This window comes from Conger conger, chromosome 10, assembly GCF_963514075.1.
Source record: "Conger conger chromosome 10, fConCon1.1, whole genome shotgun sequence".
Classification (NCBI taxonomy): domain Eukaryota; kingdom Metazoa; phylum Chordata; class Actinopteri; order Anguilliformes; family Congridae; genus Conger; species Conger conger.
This window is the reverse complement of record NC_083769.1, coordinates 49,611,619-49,627,026: the sequence shown is the minus strand read 5'-3', so window position 1 is coordinate 49,627,026 and position 15,408 is coordinate 49,611,619. Positions and strand designations below refer to the sequence as shown.

General features: G+C 48.1%; 1 protein-coding gene across 5 annotated transcripts in view; it reads left to right on the top strand.

Moving 5' to 3' along the window:
- Positions 1–15,408, top strand: part of rap1gapa (RAP1 GTPase activating protein a) — a 93,232-nt gene that overhangs the window by 15,196 nt on the left and 62,628 nt on the right. For all 5 annotated transcript variants that reach the window (XR_009709703.1, XM_061256850.1, XM_061256849.1 and 2 more), the window contains exon 2: positions 4,235–4,270. Coding sequence is in view for 4 of the 5 variants with exons in the window: in XM_061256850.1 (XP_061112834.1) it covers positions 4,235–4,270 (36 nt within the window). In the remaining variant the exon portion in view is untranslated. The remainder of the gene's footprint in view (positions 1–4,234; positions 4,271–15,408) is intronic.

Here is a 15,408-nt window from a genome sequence, read left to right as displayed (position 1 = left end):
TTTTCCCCAGAACAAAACTAGAGAGAGGATAGATTTTTTGGGGGGTTTTTTTAGGACTATGATCAACAGGAATATTGACACAGATGAGTAACAAACATTAGTCATGTTTGTTTATGAAAGCATCTTTTCAACTGCATGTAGCATCACATCCATTGTAGTATCCTTGTAACAATGAAGTAGTTTTGTCCGATAATAATGAAATTCCTATGCGTTGCCTGTTGTATTGTATTAGTTCATGAAGTGCAGATGTAGTGGAAAATCCTTTGTAAAAGGGATTTTCAATCATTCTTTCATTCATGATGGGCAATGGGGTACAGTAAACTGCATTTGGATTATGATAAACTATTATCATGTATTGACCCATGACCTTTACAAAGTCGGGTTTAAAAATATGGCGTGTCTAACAAAAAGCTTGAAAATGAAATTTAAAGACCTTTAAATACCGTCTTACCAACCACTTACTCACACAGACTTGCACTGGGCTGCTCAGACAATGTTCAAGATTTTAGTGGCATTATTTCGAACATGGGAATGAATTGAATTTCCTCGCATTCTCAACGATCAGCTTCTTAATTTGAAATGCAGTCAAGCTGTGTTGTGTTTTGCAGGCATTATCATTGTATTTGCTCTTTTTCTTCCTGAATTCACGCTAACTTTCGCGAATCCTTCCAATTTAGCGGTTATTTTCTTCCCTGTTACTTTTCATGTTTAGCATCAAGTAGAAATAATGAAACTCTTGAGTGTTTTCTACTAATGAGGAACCGTGAGTAACCCCAGCAGTGCCTTGCGTTTAGCACTTCGGCTGTGGTCTGTTGCGTTTTCTCAGCTCTGATTCTATGTCAGGATTTGCAATCCTGCAGTTTCATTTCAGCAACTAAAGTAGCTGGCTCTGGTGGGAAGTCTGTGCGTGTTAGGTACAGTTTGGTGACGGAACGTTTGTGCGTGTATAATTTCGCGAATAGGCCAAAAGGAGAAGTGAAGCATTGACGGGCTCTTACGCGGCCGTTTAATCCTGTGAGAATTGTTCTTTCGCTGCAAAACAAATACACTGAGTGTACCACGATCTATCTATCAGGGTGTTTTTATGTATTACTCCTTTTCTTGGGTGACTCGTCTCCTGTGGCCTAATGTTCCGGGCGTTTCCGGGAAAATCGGTCCTGTCCGTGTTCCACCTCGTGGTGTAGATGAGGTATGGGTTATGGGGGGGTTTGGCTCTGTATCGGTCCTTATTGAACCACGGCTCTAATGGGAGCTGTGTGATAAGACCCCGAGAGCAGCTCATGTCTCCTTGCGGGCTGGGAATGTACGAGGCAATAAAAAAGACAATTCTCACATCCGTGTGGGGGACTAGCGTGCTGTGAGCTGATCCCCGGCTTATTCCCGTGGAAACAGGAACTCTGTGCTGAGTGATGTAACCGCACACAGAAATATCGACTTAAGACGAAAAATATCAAGGTTCTGCAATCCTACTTTTGAAAAAATATTAGTGTACACAAATTGGATAATATTGGACTGTATTAAAATATATACAAATGACCCTCCATCACACGTTTACACGGGGTACTTTTAAATTCAGCACTTTTTTAAAGAAAGTGTGGCATTTATCTGAATGGATGGTGTTACTGTTAGAGAATATTCACTGCCCCCTTCCTTTACCTACTAGCCAAGGCGGTCGCGTCTTTCAGCTAAATAGCACCATCTATTGACAGAACGTGAGCACTGCATGTCTGCGTTCGAATGCACTGTTGCCTGAAGGGTGACGTTTTTCTGGCGTTTCTCTCCGTTTAAACATGTCCGAGGGCTGTTCATGTTAATTTCGTCATATTAAAAGAAGTCTCGTGTATTTAATTAAAGGGCAGTCTAAGGGATTTGATGTCATTGCTTACATCATTGTGTGCTGTCATTGTCGTTCTAAGCAGGACCAATTTTATGAATATTTCTGCTTACTCATTCAGTATCCACACCCTGGTGGCATTGAGCCACTAAGGCTGTTGACACTTAAAATGTAATTTGTTATGGAACTCCTTAGAAAAAAACGAGTTTCATGAAATGAACTTAAGTGTTTCCTCGACATGTTGTAGAGCACAGCCCTTATACAACCCTTTCCCAAACATCCTTATGTCTTCCCTGAAGTTCCCTTGAGTTTTGCATTGCAAAACACTCCTTTGTGACTGTGTTCCATTGTCAATTTCAAGGCAATTATGTCAGGTACTTAAGGGAAAAGTAATCTGTGAAACATGACATTGGCTGAGTTTATGATGATTGAAGAAATTGAAGTACGTAAGCATGTCTTATGATGTCCTGTTATCTTCTATCTGGCTGATACAGTAATATTTTCAGCATTTGTATAACCTATTTCACCAAGAGTTTATTCATGATTTCTTGCGTTGTATATTTTATCAGTTATTTCTTACCACATGTTCTGCGTCTGTATGTATGTGATGACCAGGTTGAATTTAATTAGCAGAATATTTTTTTTGTTTGTCAGAGAAAAACACTCTCCTCCTCCATCCAGTAGGTTTTCCTTTTCATTTTGGTGTTCCCGTTTTTCTAAAATATTCCCCCCAAAATGTGATACTTTGCTAAAAAGCTAGACTCAATGAAGGAGGCTGAGAGATATGTAGATATGTAACCATGGTATGCCTGAGTACATAACTCGTGTTATGACAAACTACTATGTACTGGGTACTTCGGTAAGTGAGGGGATGGTTTCTGAGGCTTTATGCAACACCCCGCCCCGCCCAGAAGACCTCCCTCCCCTTGGGGAAATGCCCCGTAAAGGACATGGCTAAGTTTGAAACTTCACGTGCAGCTGAGCCCGGTGCGGTTAAATCTGAGCGATGTCTGGGTCGTCGTGGAGACAGACCGCACTGGGATGAGATTAATATCAAGCGGCTCTGTCCATTAGTTGCCAGGAGACGGGAGACGAGGCTCTCCGTCGGTCCTCACAGGCGCCGCCGAGCTCCACGGTCTCCCTGAAGTCAGGCAGGCCGCCGCTTCTGTTCCAGCGCACCTGTCCCCCGTTTCCGAACCCGCCAACTTCGCTTTGTAGTCCGCCACGCGGTTACCTGAGTGTGTCGGCAGAGCGGAACGCGCACCGCGTCTCTGCCCAAGTCTTCAGCGCGCTTCCGCGCGGAGGGGTAACCGAGCAGATTAAACAGGCTTCGCTGAGAGTCGCTGAGGGGAGGGTTTGTGCTGCTGGGGGCCATTTCTGCTTTTGTGTTCTCAGTAGTTAATCAGAGGACAATCATTTACACCGCAGTAAAATAATGAATAATCTTTTCAAAGAAATCCTTATGGCGCAAGCCAGGGCTGTCCAACCCTACTCATTTCGACACAAAACTGGAACCCGATTCTGTTAATGAGCAGCTCGACAAGGTCTCTCTCCGTTGAGTGAGGTGTGGCTTTGTTAGGGTTTGGAGTTAAAACCTACAGGACAGTAGATCTCCAGGAGCAGGGTTGGGCAGCCCTGGGTTAAAACCTTCCTGTAGATGTCTCTGTGAGGGAGCTCAGAGAGAGAGCTCTGAGAGAGAGCTCAGAGAGAGAGCTCTGAGAGAGAGCTCTGAGAGAGAGCTCTGAGAGGGAGCTCTGAGAGAGAGCTCTGAGAGAGAGCTCAGAGAGAGAGCTCTGAGAGAGAGCTCAGAGAGAGAGCTCTGAGAGAGAGCTCAGAGAGAGAGCTCTGAGAGAGAGCTCTGAGAGAGAGCTCAGAGAGAGAGCTCTGAGAGAGAGCTCAGAGAGAGAGCTCAGAGAGAGAGCTCAGAGAGAGAGCTCTGAGAGAGTCACTTGCTGCCGTTGGATGGGAGCGGGGGCTCCCCGGCCAGCCACAGAACTCCCACAATGCAATCTGTCTCCTCTCAGGAGGTCAGGGCCGGTAGGTGTAGGATTGGTCTCTGGTTCCCGTGGTGACAGACGAGCGAGAGTGATTTAATGAGCGAAGAAGACTCGTTTGTTTCAGACGATCGTTAGACTCCCATTCCCCTTCAGTGCCTGTTGCCAAGTTATAATGGGGGGGGGTGGGAGTCTTTCAGTGATAACGGTAACACTCAGGGATAATTACATGAGTTATTTAGCTGACGCTTTTATCCTAAGCGGCTTACAGTTGATTGGAGGGGCAGCTGCCGGTCACTGACCGTTGTCTCCATGTTGTCAGCGGGGTGAACTCGAAGTGTACGAGTGAAATGGCACGTGTTAAAGATTCTGACCGTCTCTCTCTCTCTCTCTGTTCTGTTTGCAGAGTGGACAAGACCTTCTCCAAGTCCTGGAGTATCTGGTGAGTGACCGTGCACCGTGACAAACTCAGCTGGAGTCCCGCTGCTGTCCGCTGGGACACAAGGCCTGCTGTGTCCCCCTGTCAAACCAATCAAAACGCAACACGTGGCTCATTTAGGATGCGTGTGCTCTGGGGGGGGGTGTTCTGCTGTGTGTTCTCTGCTCCACTTCAGACCACATCCACCACAGCTTAACCACGGGCTGCACTCGGTTGTTGGTAGATGTTCATGCTGTGTGTTTGACCTGCCGTGTGTTTGACCTGCCGTGTGTTTGACCTGCTGTGTGTTTGACCTGCCGTGTGTTTGACCTGCTGTGTGTTTGACCTGCCGTGTGTTTGACCTGCCGCGTGTTTGACCTGCTGTGTGTTTGACCTGCTGTGTGTTTGACCTGCCGTGTGTTTGACCTGCCGTGTGTTTGACCTGCTGTGTGTTTGACCTGCTGTGTGTTTGACCTGCCGTGTGTTTGACCTGCTGTGTGTTTGACCTGCTGTGTGTTTGACCTGCCGTGTGTTTGACCTGCCGTGTGTTTGACCTGCCGTGTGTTTGACCTGCCGTGTGTTTGACTTGCTGATGTATTCTCAGTTGTCCGGTCGGATGCGGTTTGCTCTGTGTTGCGCTGGTTCTGTAGAGGCTGTGTTGCTCTGGTTCTGTAGACTCTGTGTAGCGCTGGTTCTGTAGACTCTGTGTTGCGGTGGTTCTGTAGACGCTGTGTTGCGCTGGTTCTGTAGACTCTGTGTTGCGCTGGTTCTGTAGACTCTGTGTTGCGCTGGTTCTGTAGACTCTGTGTTGCGCTGGTTCTGTAGACTCTGTGTTGGATTGAGCGGACACGCGTGTGAGCAGCAGCAGGAGCAGAGACTTCCGCCCCCACCCCGGGTCACGGACGCGTGTGTCACCGGCGGCGCTTCTCCCCGGAGGGCCCTGTCACCGCCGGACAGGAGCGGGCGCAGGGGGGGAATGAATAAAGGACGCTCGGAACGAGGGCGAGATATCGACAGGGAGACGGCAAGAGCGAACGCGCAGGAATGTTTGTCTGCTGCGAGCGGAATAAACTCCCCTAATGAGGTAAAACAGACGAGTGGATGTTAAAAATCCATAAAGCCAGGAGGGTGCAGCACAACAACGGAAACATCAAACGGGAGGATAACGGGCACATGAAGGGAAGGATCGCATCGGCGTGGACGGGGGAGTTGAGAGAAGGAGACGGTGCCAGCAGGTGCACCGCGGACTCGAATCGATGCATCTGCGTCTCCACGGTAACGGGAGCTCACTGGCAGGGGGGGGGGGGGGGGGGGGTCATCAGACAGATCACCAGAGGTTATTGGGTTCATATGCTGGTGAATATTGCAGTATTCCAGTTGGAGGACTCGTGACTGGAACAGGGCCTCAGCCTGCCTCCCGGGGCGGTGTCCTCGTGTCTGCCGATGGATATTTCACCACAACACGTCAGAGGTGTCAGCTGAGTTCTGGGTGCTGACGGGCGGCGTAGTGTGTGACTTTCTCATCCCGTTTAGGGTTCACGGGGATTTCTGCTGGAGATCTACTGTCCTGTAGGTTTTCATTCCAACCCTAATTTGCACACCCGTTTCCTAATCTGCAGCTACACAAGGTCCCCAGCCTTTGAATGAGGTGTGCTTGGTCAGGGCTACAGGACGGTACTGTAGGGTAGCCCAGGTGTGGAACAACCGGTAAGAAAAACATAGAAAACATCTCAGTCATCAGATGAAATATAAATATGGGTGTATAAATGTAAATACGACATATAAATATGGGAGTATTGTCAGGAATGTGCAGTCAGGCTCCAGTGTGGAAACAGAATGACAGTCTCATATGGACACAGTCTGTCGTCTTTGGGGAGATTCTTTGGATGCGGACACAATTCACCAACAACAAATGGAGAGAAAAAACTCATCAGCTGACTCATCAGAATTTTAAGTCAGTGTTTCAGACCTGCGCTGCTGTCAGTCTCCAGGAGTGAGTGTTGCATCAGCATCAGAATGTTCAGTGTGGAACATTCTACCGGCGTGCGTGTGATCTCGCAGCTTGGGGGGTTAATGCAGTGCACACACAGGCACTGATGCGTGTGGATTGTTAATGCACACACACACACACACACACACACACGGCAGGTCAGAGCGTTTCTGCGGTAATTCTGCGCTTGCTCCCCGGCGTCGGCCGGCGGGAGAGAGGAATGTGTGCGGTGTGTGCCTCACAGACAGCCCTGCCGGACATTAAATAAACCATTATGTCCTGCGCGTCTGCCCCATCTGGGGAAATGTCTGCCTGCAGGAGCCGTAAAGTGCCAGTGTGCCTTTACCTGATCCTCTGTCCATTAGAGCTGACCCCCCCCCCCCCAACCCCCCCGCCCCACCCCGGCCCGGCCCAGGCTTCCTCTTTCTCCCCCGCCTAACCCCCCCACAACCGCCCCCACCCCCGCTTTGAGTTCTGAGGGCACTTAAACTGAGACGGAGAGGCACATAATCAGATTAGCAGCCCTCTAAGTCCTGGGTTCTCTCAGTCTAATGCCCGTGAAATCCTGCGCGGGTGTGTGTGTGTGTGTGTGTGTGTGTGAGGATGTGTGTGGGTGTGTGTGAGGGTGTGTGTGTGTGTGTGTGTGGGTGTGTGTGTGAGGATGTGTGTGGGTGTGTGTGAGGGTGTGTGTGTGTGTGTGTGTGTGAGGGTGTATGTCGGTGTGTGTGTGGGTGTAGGTCAGGGTGTGTGTGTGTGTGTGTGTGTGTGTGTGTGGGTGAGGGTGTGTGTGTGTGTGTGTGGGTGAGGGTGTGTGTGTGGGTGTGTGAGTGTGTGTGTGTGTGGGGGGAAGTGCTATAAACATGGGCAGATATTCCATACTAATCGAATCACAGTTATTACACACTCAGCATCTGATGTGTGTATTATAACCTAGCGTTACTATATAATGTAATAATTGCAATTATTATATTATATTGTTCGTTCAGAACATATACAGTGCAACCTGGTTTCTCCCTTCATAGCTTTTCACAGGTAATTAGATTCATATCCAGTTTGGAGTAGTGTCTCCAAAAATATGTTCATTCTCGTAAGCTTTTTCCCAGATTGGACCAAAACAGTTGGTAAAAGCCTTTACAGTGGGAGTTGTAATAAACTCCGGTTCCCATTAAGCGCCTCTCTAATGTCTCATAGACATCACAGGCAAAGACGTGGAGTGAATTGTGGGAGCCTGAGGCGAGGAGATCGCAGACATGGCCGCGTAAACTTTACTCGACAGACAGGAAAATCGTGTTGTCATGACGACTCGCTGGATTAGCAGAGGACAGGCACCCCCGAGTGCGCACGATCGATTCTGCGATTGAAAAGATAATGATGAGAACAAATCACATTTTCATATTCACGCGGGGACACAGCACTTCCCCGCTGTCCCGTGGGGAGTAATTTGTCCGACGTTTTGAAGGAAAAACGTATTGTGATTGCATTATTATCCGCAGATGGTGTCTGAGAATCCCATTTGCTTTTGGATGAATATTTATTTTAAATCATGGGAATGTGTTTGTAAGCGGTGGTAATGCAGTGTGATATCTGGATCCAGACTCCAGTGGCGTTGTGCGTCTTCATTGCTTCGCTTGGCATAGGGGAGAACGCAGAACCGGGGAACAGATTAAATCTTAAATCACGACTCGCAGTGCGCTGTGGAAGGGGAAATGTTCTGTTGTTTAAAAATAACCCTCTCATGGGGGTGTGATGGGGGGGGGGGTGGAATATTTAGCCGGATCACCAGAGGGGGGGGCACCTCTGTCAGATTAAATTAAGATGGGAATTCTACTGTCACTCGCCTCAGCGCTGTTGGACAGGGGGCAGAACCTCCCCGGCCCCCTGCGAAAATTACCTGCCCGCTCTGTATGCATCACGTCTGATCTGCAGAGTCCACACTGAGTACCTGCCCGCTCTGTATGCATAATGTCTGATCTGCAGAGTCCATACTGAGTACCTGCCCGCTCTGTATGCATAATGTCTGATCTGCAGAGTCCATACTGAGTACCTGCCCGCTCTGTATCCATCACATCTGATCTGCAGAGTTCATACTTAGTACCTGCCCTTTCTGTACACATCATATCTGATCTGCAGAGTTCATACTTAGTACCTGCCCTTTCCGTACACATCATATCTGATCTGCAGAGTTCATACTTAGTACCTGCCTGTTCCGTACGGTTCACGTCTGATCTGCAGAGTTCATACTTACCACCATATTTTATACACAATTTAACATCAAGTTTGTGCGCAAATATAAAGTAATTCTGGGTTGATCATTGACGTAGAAATTGAGATATTCTATATACTATAAAAAACAAGGGGTTTTGTATTTATTTTGTATTTTAGTGTAACTTTTGTGTACACTGCATGTACATGCTCTTAAATGAATGTTCTGTCTCAGAAAGGCATAAGCCTCTTCTTTAATTTAAGTCTTTAACCATGTTTGTGCAGTACATTGTTTTTGAGATATTGACACTTTTATAGGACTAGTACAAAACAGGTGTAAATTGCCCTCTTGGGGGCCAAAGTGGAAAGGGTTAAAAGAGGTGAAGGATGTGATCAATATAAGGGATGAAATATGGGGGTTATTACTCATAGTTTCCTCGTCCGTTTAAACGGGGATGTTTCAAGTCTGATCAATATCGCGTCCGGAGCAAATCGAAGGGCACGGGCGCTTAAGTGTTCCGAGCTCAAAATGGCGGCGTGATCGGCTGTTAAAACAGCCGCCTCCTCCCCCGCCCTCCCGCCGTCTGCGATGCGTGGCCGCGGGCCCGTCACTGTCAGAGGGCGTCAGCGTCTCCGCGGAATGAGGCGCCGATGTGAGATCGGGGGGGACAGTCTGCCGGGTGGTTTACGCGGGCTGTTCTGAGGCGGTGTTGTGTCAGACCGACGCCGTCTGAAACCGTTTGATTTGTTCGCTGTAAATTTGTTCTGGCGCGAGGCGCTGGCAGCCACTCCCATCTCCCTTCTACCCCGAGCAACTGCGCCGCGAAAAACCACGAAATAAGTGTGGCCCTACAAGTGTTTTAGTCGTGGATGAACACTTACACTCTCATTTCTACTGTTAAAAAAAATAAAATAATTAAAAGCCCAAAAAGTTGCCAATGAGGTAAGAATAATTTCAAAGTTTCAGGTCAAGCAAAGAGTAATTTAAAACAAGCTCATTTATTTTTTTATTTTCTAGTTGAGAGAGAAACAAATTATCCCATTACAAGACTGAAATACTTGTTAAGACAGCCCTTCCATTCTATAACATCAATTTATGGAGCTGGATAATTACGGGAAGAATCAAACATTTTGAGCCTATGATCAACTAAACAAGTAATTCCAGTTGTTTTCCATCCATCCATCCATCCATCCATTATCTGAAGCCGCTTATCCTGATCAGGGTCGCAGGGGGGCTGGAGCCTATCCCAGCATACATTGGGCGAAAGGCAGGAATACACCCTGGACAGGTCGCCAGTCCATCGCAGGGCACACACACCATTCACTCACACACTCATACCTATGGGCAATTTAGACTCTCCAATCAGCCTAACATGCATGTCTTTGGACTGTGGGAGGAAACCGGAGTACCCGGAGGAAACCCACGCAGACACGGGGAGAACATGCAAACTCCACACAGAGAGGCCCCGGCCGACGGGGATTCGAACCCAGGACCTCCTTGCTGTGAGGCGGCAGTGCTACCCACTGCACCATCCGTGCCGCCTCCCAGTTGTTTTGGAATGACTAATTAATTACAGATTATTCAACTGTTTTGCTCTTTTATAAAATGGGAATACTTTCTTCTGTGGGCTTAATCAACACTCATTATCCATCCATCCATTATCTTAACCCGCTTATCCTGAACAGGGTCCCAGCATACATTGGGCGAAAGGCAGGAATACACCCTGGACAGGTCGCCAGTCCATCGCAGGGCGCACACACACGCGCACGCACACGCACACGCGCACGCGCACGCACACGCACACGCACACGCACACGCACACGCACACGCACACACAGGCAATTTAGACTCTCCAATCAGCCTAACCTGTCTTTGGACTGTGGGAGGAAACCGGAGTAACCGGAGGAAACCCACACAAACACGGGGAGAACATGCAAACTCCGCACAGAGAGGCCCCGGCCGACCGGGATTCGACCCCAGGACCTCCTTGCTGTGAGGCGGCAGTGCTACCAACTGCACCATCCGTGCAACCACACCCCTTATCTTCTGCTTTAAATGAGAAAGTAAAGGCAGGACAGCAAAATACCTCCAACTAAATTTTACACCACTGACGCATACCATACACCAAATTACAGTCTATTTTATCGAGAGCAGAAATAGATTATTTAGTCTGCCGGTACCGGAGGAGCTCTGGAAGATTGCACACAGTTAATGCTGTAGAGTACGCATCCGCGGATATTTGTCCCTGCGGGATATTTGCATTTGTCTATAAAACCTTCTCAGTCAGCCAGGGCTTAACGTTATCTGTTTTCCACCGTTGCTGGCGCGCCTGTCTCATTAAGCTACCTGGCTCTGTGTGAACCGCGTCGGACTGAAATAGTTCTCTCTCATTAGGCGCACAACCCGATACGGCGGTATGCCTCGCCGCGAGTCCGCTCGCTCCCACGGCCGTGTCGACCGCTGGAAGCAAGTGGAACTCCGTATCCAATTATGAGAAGCGGGCTGACACAAGCACCCCGTAATTACACTGCTGGGCCCTGCCGGCGTGCTCTTAATAACTCTCCGCCGACTCGACTCGGGCGCCTCGTACAGAGTGATGAAGAACAGCCCTGCGAGGCGGCCGCGGGTATATCTCTGTTCGCCGTGACGAATGTCTGGCCCTCTATTATACCGGGCGCACCTAACTGCGTGCGCCTATTTTCAGTTTGCGCGCTACTATACTGGAAAACGCCCCGCTGTTTCAGTGAAAGTGCATTATGCACGCGCAGATTTCATCCTTGTGTTGTTATTTAGCTGGCTCTTTTATCCAAAGCAACTTACAGTTGATTTGACTACGCCGGGGGGGGGGGGGGGGGGGGGACATACAACAAAGTGCATACCCATAACCAGGGACAAGTGCCCTGAAAGATCCTAGAGGGAAGTTCAGTTTCAAGTGCTAGGAGTTACCACATAGATACAAACTTGTGTAAGCTTGTAAAAAAAAGCACTTACGATTACTGCATTTTTGTTTAGAACAGCACTTCATGTGTATTTTACTAGTTATGGACTTGATCCTTTTAACTTGTGGAAGAACCTATGCATTTGTAAGTCGCTTTGGATTAAAAGCGTCTGTCAAATGACTAAAATGTAAATGTAATGTAAATGTGATCTGATGACAAACCTACACGTCTCCACTTATGCAGGCACCGCAATAAACAGCTTGCGTCGCCAAACGAAAGTAGCAATGAAACTGTCAAAGCAAACCCAACCCCAGTGATAATGAAACACGCGCACGACTGTGAGAAACTGCAGTATTACATTACAACTACCGTCACAGCTTGCATAGCCGATTACGAATTCTGGGGGAGCGGGAGGGAGGTGCAACTTGAAGAGGTGCGTCTTCAGACTGCACTTGACGGTTGTTACCAACGCCCTCTGTGATTGGTGCAGCTCCTCTCTGGTTTCCGGGCGGAAAATGAAGAAGCCGTTATACTGTCACCCTTTGCCGCTGCTCCTCTCCCCGACGTCGTCGGCTGTCCGCGATCTCGCCGCGATCCGGCCGCGATCTTGACATTTTGATTCCCGCACGTCGGGACAGGATGTCGATGGCGGCGGCGTGAAATGTTTCCTCTGACGTCTTCGTCGAGCGGTGTGTTCAGACAGCTCCGCGTGTACCGTTTGAAATGTGATGGAGGGGAGAGGGTTCTAGATTTAGGAGTCCCTGGGGTACAGAGACAGTTTCACAGACTGAGAGCAGGGTTTGCTTCAGGTGAATGGGGTTGTTTGTACTTCCACATCCAGCAAAGTAACAGGAACCTCTATTCTTATCTTTATATATTACATACGTATGAGGATGCATCCTGAATCCTGTCGACTGAAATCTTGTGGCCACCTGCTCCGCTAGAACGCCCGTTTATTCGTGTGAAAACGCCTGATTGTTTCGCGGGAAAAATGGCGTTTATCTTGAGGCCAGAGCACCCAATCATTCGCGTGAGAGCGCTGTTAATCTCAGGCACGGAGTGAACTTTCACAGCAGGTGTCCCTGGGAGAGACAGCTCCCCGCTGGAGAAGAGGGAGAAGGTTTCTGAGCAGATGGGACCTTGTGAAGGGTCTCAGATGGGGCTCAGAACACCCTGTAAAAATCGATTGGAGGGTGGGCAGTGCGAGATGATTGGCTGCTTTATTCGGAGGTGTGGCCACGACGTCCCTCAGAGTGTCTCGGAGAGCCCAGGGTTAGCTACGCGCTAAAGCGCTTGTGTGTTATTTCTCTTCACGCGCTTTACGAACGGTGGGAAAATCGTCCGGTTCGTGTGGAGGAGAAGAACCGGCTCTGACTGTTGGGTCTGTTCCATTACAGACCTTCGTCTCAGATATATGATTGAAAAAAAAACATTCTGCAGTATAAAGTTTTTTAGGAGGCAAAAACTGACGTACTGTATGTCATTGAGTGTTCAGGGTTTCTGGCCTTGGGAAAGCTGTGCGTTTCCGCTCTGACGGGAACACTGAGGACCGGGGGAACGGCGGGAGTAATGGTGAGGCCCACGGCCCCTGGCTGGGCCTTCTGACTGCAGATGAGAGGCTGAGATGTGGAGCCCAGAGGGCCACTTCAGACTGGTTTTATTCTGCCAGTGAACCGCTGCTCAGCCAAAGGAAGGCCCTCGCTCCGCTCTGAGCAACACTCTGAGAATCACAGCAGTAAAAACAGACTATCCGTGAAAACAGACTATCCGTGAGTCTATCCGTGTCTTTATCAGACAGGGACTATCCGTGAGTCTTTATCAGACAGGGACTATCCATGAGTCTTTATCAGACAGGGACTATCCATGAGTCTTTATCAGACAGGGACTATCCATGAGTCTTTATCAGACAGGGACTATCCGTGAGTCTTTATCAGACAGGGACTATCCGTGAGTCTTTATCAGACAGGGACTATCCGTGTGTCTTTATCAGACAGGGACTATCCGTGTGTGTCTTTATCAGACAGGGACTATCCGTGTGTCTTTATCAGACAGGGACTATCCGTGAGTCTTTATCAGACAGGGACTATCCGTGTGTCTTTATCAGACAGGGACTATCCGTGTGTGTCTTTATCAGACAGGGACTATCCGTGAGTCTTTATCAGATAGGGACTATCCGTGAGTCTTTATCAGACAGGGACTATCCGTGAGTCTTTATCAGACAGGGACTATCCGTGTGTCTTTATCAGACAGGGACTATCCGTGTGTGTCTTTATCAGACAGGGACTATCCGTGATCAGACAGGGACTATCCGTGATCAGACAGGGACTATCCGTGATCAGACAGGGACTATCCGTGATCAGACAGGGACTATCCGTGATCAGACAGGGACTATCCGTGAGTCTTTATCAGACAGGGACTATCCGTGAGTCTTTATCAGACAGGGACTATCCGTGAGTCTTTATCAGACAGGGACTATCCGTGAGTCTTTATCAGACAGGGACTATCTGTGTGTCTTTATCAGACAGGGACTATCCGTGTGTATCTTTATCAGACAGGGACTATCCGTGTGTATCTTTATCAGACAGGGACTATCCGTGAGTCTTTATCAGACAGGGACTATCCGTGTGTCTTTATCAGACAGGGACTATCCATGAGTCTTTATCAGACAGGGACTATCCGTGTGTGTCTTTATCAGACAGGGACTATCCGTGAGTCTTTATCAGACAGGGACTATCCGTGTGTGTCTTTATCAGACAGGGACTATCCGTGTGTGTCTTTATCAGACAGGGACTATCCGTGAGTCTTTATCAGACAGGGACTATCCGTGAGTCTTTATCAGACAAGGACTATCCGTGTGTGTCTTTATCAGATAGGGACTATCCGTGTGTGTCTTTATCAGACAGGGACTCTCCGTGTGTCTGTATCAGACAGGGGAGGAAGCCGGCTATGCTGCAGGTTTTTTGTTGTTGTTGTTGTTGCTATGGGCCAGACAATATTTCATCTCTGACAATGAGAAATGTTTTTTCTCAGGGGTGAGGCCACACCACCTCCGTCTCCGGGCGGGATGCGGTGTGCATCTGAGCACGTGTGCACAGACCTCCTTGGGTTTCCCAGCCTTGTGCTCCAAGGGCAGTGTTGTGACACTGCAGCTTTTCTGCACACTGAGGTTTTAAAGGTGCAGTGTGACACGTTGGTGTGGCTCGGTCAGGCTGGTCTGTCTGTCTGTCTGCTTGTCTGTCAGGCTGGTCTGTCTGTCTGTCTGCTTGTCTGTCAGGCTGGTCTGTCTGTCTGTATGTGTCAGGCTGGTCTGTCTGTCTGTGATCCTTTTTTATTTTATTTTATTTTTTTTTAAATCCTGAATCCCTTATAGCTGTGCTCCGAAGTAACTGCACTCACTGTTTATGCCAAAATGATATTATTTCATAAATGTGGAAATAATGGCATGGATTAAAATGTTCCACTATAAGTAGGAATACTAACCCATCTAAGGCTAATCACACCACAAACTGTAACCTTAACTATAACTTTAACCATGACTATGGCTAAAACCATAACAATAACCACAACCACAACCATAACCATGACTAAATCCCCAACCATAACTATAACCATAACCATAACTATAACCATAACTAACCACTAATGTCAGCATGCACACTGCTGAAAGATAATGTTCTGTTAATACTCTCAATTTGGTCACCTGCCATTTTGCACGTGATGCCCTGTAAATTCAGATGGATTTTGATCGGTTTTATCGTTCATGCAACTCTGAAAGTGATCCCAATGATATTATCACTGTCGTTGTCGTTATAGTAGTTGTTTCATTTTTATTGTATTTATTTATACAATAAATACAGTGTACGTTTTCACCTGTAAGTTCTGGTGTGGACTCCGCTATCCACTTGAGTTAGAACGATTTTCAAAACAATGTGTTTATAGCTATCGTTCTTTGCAGCTAAAAATAAGTGGCTTAGAGTGTAACTGCCGACACACAGCACACCTGCGCTTGGTCATCCCGGCGTGATTTAAA